At 49.1% G+C, this 5,531-nt stretch overlaps 2 protein-coding genes across 2 annotated transcripts in view; one reads left to right on the top strand and one right to left on the bottom strand.

The window, feature by feature from the left end:
- ACA1_249770 (uncharacterized protein) overlaps positions 1 to 1,314 on the top strand; it is a gene marked incomplete at both ends in the record, with an annotated part of 3,426 nt that extends 2,112 nt beyond the window's left edge. The window contains 3 exons of the mRNA XM_004352599.1: positions 463 to 602; positions 716 to 833; positions 908 to 1,314. Of these exons, the coding sequence (XP_004352651.1) occupies positions 463 to 602; positions 716 to 833; positions 908 to 1,314 (665 nt within the window). The remainder of the gene's footprint in view (positions 1 to 462; positions 603 to 715; positions 834 to 907) is intronic.
- Positions 1,315 to 3,404: 2,090 nt separating this feature from the next.
- On the bottom strand, positions 3,405 to 4,384 carry ACA1_249760 (uncharacterized protein; the record flags this gene model as incomplete). Its single annotated transcript, XM_004352598.1, has 3 exons — positions 3,405 to 3,869; positions 4,039 to 4,196; positions 4,303 to 4,384. The coding sequence occupies 3 exons, from the start codon at positions 4,382 to 4,384 to the stop codon at positions 3,405 to 3,407; spliced, it is 705 nt and encodes a 234-aa protein (XP_004352650.1).
- Between the last annotated feature and the right edge of the window lie 1,147 nt (positions 4,385 to 5,531).

The following is a 5,531-nucleotide window of genomic DNA, read 5'->3' as shown; positions in this document are numbered from 1 at the left end:
CGAAGGGTACTTTGCCCCCCCCTCTCCCTTTTTCCATTCTTCAAGTGCCGAGCGGCAGCTAACAACACCCATCGTACCTGTTCGTGTGGTGGCTGTGGTGCTGCTATTGCCTCCAACCACCACCACACCACCACCACACCACCACCACACCACCACCACACCACCACCACACCACACCACCACACCACACCACCACACCACACCACCACACCACCACACCACCACACCACCACACCACCACACCACCACACCACCACACCACCACACCACCACACCACCACACCACCACACCACCACACCACCACACCACCACACCACCACACCACCACACCACCACACCACCACACCACCACACCACCACACCACCACACCACCACACCACCACACCACCACACCACCACACCACCACACCACCACACCACCACACCACCACCACAACCACCACCACACATAGGGAATCAGTACGAGATCTGCAGGCACTTCTGCAAAAGGAGGAGCGCGGTCGCATGGTGTCGCTCGAGGAATGGCTTGAGCCCGTCATTGAGGAGATGGATCCCGAGGCTGCCATCGAGTCCCAGTACAAGAAGATCAACACGGACAAGGTCTGTGTTTCTCCCTCCGCTCCGCATCACCTCGCTCTTGGCATTGCCAGTTGGTTGCACGCTACGCTGCCCCTCGTCGCCAAACTCTAACCCGAGCCGGTCCACCGCCACAGATCTACGTGTGGCGGGCAAAACGTTTGACCTTCAAGCGCAGTCTCGAGTACTTTTGCACGCTTGCCAAACAGGACGCTACTCTCGAGGACGTGGCCAAGCAACTCCTTGCCAACAAGGGTATGTGGAAGCCGAGAGAGAGAGAGAGAGAGAGAGTTGAGTTTTGCATGGTTGGTAACCGCTGCCGTCAACAGGAACTTCAACAGAAGATGGGATGGTACTGGAGGATCGTGAGGAAAAACGCGACGCCGATGTGGATGATGTAGAAGACAAGGAGAGCGTCGTCAAAATCGAAGCCAAGCACAGTGAAGATCAGGAAGGAGACCAACTTGTCAGCGAGCCCGACAGTCATGACGACGACAGCAAGCCGCCCACGAAGACTACCCTGGAGGCAGGCGAAGTACCGACACCCCAGGTCGAAGAGGAGGAAGGAGACGACGAAAAGGAAAGTGAGGTGGGTGAGAAGCGGAAGGAGATGCCCGCCTCGCCACTGAAGGCACGCGATGATGCCTCGTCCCCAGCGGTGAAGAAGAGACGAGTTGCGAACAGCCCACTTCTCGTGACGACACCTGGTGAGGCCAAACCTACAACACCAGAGTGACCAACTTAGCCTGACCACCAGCGGGCCACAATAAACTGAAAACAAGGCGGATCCAAAAAGAAACTAAAAAGAAAAGACGCAGTGGGAGGGTTGAAAATAGGCCCCTAGCTAAATTTCCTCCTAAAAGTCCTCCAAGTTTCATTTTCCCTGTTAGACTGCCCCACTTGGGAAAACTTAGCGGACCCACAATCCTATTTTCAACCCCCCCAGTGAACAACAGAAAAGAACTCAAAAGGATGCAGATTGAAATAGTACTCACAATTTGTTTGGCTGGTTAATCTGCAGCTGGCACAGCAGAACACCATGGGTATGTGGTGCATCTCCTTGTAGGTCATCCTGTTGCCCTTCACAAATCATCATTGCACAGAGACTCCTTTGTTGGGCAAAGTGGGCCACAAGCTACAAGATGGTCTCCTTCTCCTCCACATTGGACACATTCACAGACTACAATGCAGCTGTTGAGCACCTAGTGACTGGTACTTCAGAACTCTCAGTTTTGCAAGAGATCCAGCAATTGGTAAGCTCCTCAGCAACCTTGCAAGGGCTCCTCTTGGTTCATTTTCCCCAGTTGTGGACTGCATCTCTTATGCTTGAGGTTGGGTGATAACACAAAGATGGTATCAACTTCTGTCAGATCTTAAAGTTGAAGGAAGGTGACATTGATGCCCTGTGGACTGAGAGGTGCCACAGTACTCACTTTGAGGCTACTGGGAAGGTTCTTGAGCACCTTTGAGTGCCTCCACATGCTGGCTGGCTGTGGAGAGCTGTTGTGGGCTGGCCACTTCCTTGCTGCACTGACCCTGGGTGGGCACAGTCTTGAAAAGAACAAGTATTGACAGGTAACCCCACTCCTGTGCTTCACCAGCACATGCTGCAAGCCTCAATTTCAGGTTGCACACAACTCCTACAGGGATGTTGTGCTTCTAGGAGCTTGAGCAATCCCTGCCATGCCAGAGGGCAGATGTGTGTGACCAGACCAGTGCATCAGTGTTCCAGAGGCCTGCATCCCACTTAAATGGCAGATGCTGTGTGCTGGGAAGGTGATTCTCCCTCTGGAGTTTAGCAGGACACATCTGTCACAAAAATCACCAAACACTGGTATGTGGTTGCCTTCGCCTTCTGATTCTGGTGTAGTTGGTAACAAACAAAAGCCTGACACCCAAATGATTGCAGGTCCAAATTGCTCTACACAGTGATAGTGTGCACTTACCACCAGCTTGACCTACATGACATGGTGATGTCAGAACCTCCAACACCCACCCAATTCTCTGCAGCCATCCCCTTCACCTTGGCCACAATCATGCATGGCAACCACATGGCCTGTGTCTGGCACGCCAAGGGCTTAGGCCTTTTCTGGGGCACTCTCTATAATCAGCACATTGACAACATGCTCAAAATGAAGCAGTGCTTTCTACTTCAACACAAGGCCATCAACAATGTCATCTGTTTTGGCGAAATGCTCAGTAATCTTGACCTCACCTAACACTGTGTCCAGAAAAAGGTGCCAGTGGCACCTTTTGTAAAGTAAAATCTGTACAAGTGATATATGTGTATGTGCAGCGAAAGCAGTACTTTTGTGAACATGGTGTGTGAGTGGTTTTGGCAAAATATGTACAGAGAGTGGCAAAACAGGGAAAAATGGTGTAGGTCATGGTAAAAGCAGATGGGGGCAATGAAGAATTTCAAGGCATAAGTGTAAAAAAAGGGCTAATGTATTTTGTTGAAATGAGGAACAGAACAGAGTGGAGGGAAACATTAGCCAATGGACTTCTGCACTTTCTGTGGACCAGATGAGGAGGAGGAGCTGGTCTTGGGTGTGAGAGGGGCAAGGGCAGGATGTGAAGTTAGGGCTTGTAGGAAGGAAGTGATGGCTGTGAGATCTGACTCCTCCAGGAATTTAGAGTGGAAGGTGAGGAGCCAGTTGGTGAGAGAGGAGATGTTGCCCTCTGCTATGGGGGTAGAGGAGAGGCAGACAAAGCTGGAGTAAAGGGCAGCACAGAAGGAGAGGTAGTAGGTGGGATTTGCCTCATAGAGAATGTGGTAGGGAGTGGTGGGTGATGTGATGGGGTGGGGAGAAGGATTGGGAAGCTCTAAGCTCTGGATGAGGAAGCTGTAGAGGCTGATGTGAAGTGGGGTGCGGTCCAATGATTGAGCAGTGAGGAAAGCAGGAGCAGAGTGGACAACCTCACACATTGGGTGTGGGATGGGGATGTGGTGCAGATAGCAGAAGGGTTTGGGGATGGTGTCGCTGGCCAGAGGATGCCAGATGGCAGCATGTTAACCCTCTTGTGGCTGAAGATGAGAACATCAAAGCCACGTTTGGAGGTGGGCATGGAGTGGGAGTAAGTTGGGGAGCTGTAGTAGAAGTGGAGTAGGTGGAAGACCTGGAGGGTGGAGTGTGACTTGAGTGAGGTGATGGCATTGGCAATGTTGGAGGGAGATGAGGAGATGTAGAATCTGACGCTGTAAGACCTTGATAGGCAAGTTGCTGCATCCTCAATGTTGAGAGGAATGTCCACACTGTGGATGGTAAAGTCATGCAGGTAGATCAACACCTGCAGAAGAAAAAAACTGGTGGACATCAGGAAATAAGTGAAATTAGAAAAACCAATGTGCATCAGGGAAAAGAGTCAACAAATAAAAACCTGATGTGCATTGGGAAAAGTGTTGACAAATAAAAAAACCGATGCCCATCAGGAAAACAATGCAGGCCAATAAATGCACTGGCCATTCATGGAATTGTGTTGGTTGGCCAAGAAGCTTGGTGAGTGACTTGGTGAATTGGGGGAGATACTTTTTCTGGAGAGCAAGCTCTGCCTTGTGCTTGATGGTAGATGGTGACTTCTCCTCTTCAGCCTTACCCTTGCCACATTTCTTGGTAGCTGTAAAGAACAAGCATGTGGTGAGCTTGGAACTTTACCAGCAAAATGAAAATGTACTGGTTGGGGTGGTTGGAGTGGTGCCAGAAGCTTCAGTGGCAGTGGGTACTGCAGGTGGAAGTCAGATAATAGTGGTGTAAGTGAAAGTAATGGGGTGTGAATTGGAACAGGAAGGAGTTGATTTGTACCATTTTCCCCATGGCCAACACAGAAAGACACCAGCACTGTTCACTTGTGGAGCGTATGAATTTTCGTTTCTGAATAGTAAGGTTGAGGTCAGCAACACAAACTGTTAGAGAACATGATTCTCACAGGTTGAAAAGAAAACCTGATGCACATTGGGAAAAGAGTCGACAAATAAAAAACCCAATGTGCATCAGGGAAAAGAGTCAACAAATAAAAAACCCAATGTGCATAAAAGAGTTGACAAATAGAAAACCCAATGTGCATCAGGAAAAGAGTTGACAAATAAAAAACCTGATGCACATCGGGGAAAAGAGTCAACAAATAAAAAACCCAATGTGCATCAGGAAAAGAGTTGACAAATAAAAAACCCAATGCACATCAGGTTTTTTAATTTGTCCAGTATTTTCCTCAACTCCACTGTTGTGAGCTCATTGGTCTGGAGTTCCAAGAAACACAATCATCAACATCATGTCAGCCAGCTGTGTCTCAACACTACCTGAGTGCCACTTCAAGTTGCAACTCAATGGTTCTCCAGTGTGTTTGAATGCTTTCCAAAAGGTGCCAACCCTTTTTATTGCAGCCTTACATTTGTTATCCCACCTCACATTGCTGCTCTACAAGGCACATGGTTTCAGCAGGAAGAAGTGGCGTTCTGCTAAACAGATATTCATTTCTGGTGGGTGTGTCCCAATACACAACACCACTGGACAGCAACATCCCTCAAATGCCACCTCCAATACCCACTTATGGCTAACCACTTTCTTTGATGTGATTGGAGATCGCCTTCCTGATGCCACCTTGGTGGTCTCATTGACCACAGCCATGGCAAACACCTCTTTCTACACCCTCAGCCCTTTTGGCCAAAAGATGCTAACCTTGTCATCTCCACACTCTTTCACCACATCTGAACTTGCCTATTGACTAACACCACCTCCAACACTCGCCCTTCTATCCTCTACCTGCAGGCTGACAATTGTGCTGCTGAGAACAAGAATGTCTTCATGCTTGTCCACTGCTCAGACAAAGTTCCATACCTCTTCCATTCACACCCCAAGGTAATGGTCATCACTCTTTTTTGTGTTGATTGTTTTCCCAATGAACATCAGGTTTTTATTTGTCAACTCATTACCCAATGCACATCAGTTTTTTCTG

Source organism: Acanthamoeba castellanii (genome assembly GCF_000313135.1).
Source record: "Acanthamoeba castellanii str. Neff unplaced genomic scaffold scf7180000084767, whole genome shotgun sequence".
NCBI lineage: Eukaryota > Discosea > Longamoebia > Acanthamoebidae > Acanthamoeba > Acanthamoeba castellanii.
The sequence above is the reverse complement of the archived record's forward strand: the minus strand, read 5'-3'. Positions and strand labels throughout refer to the sequence as shown.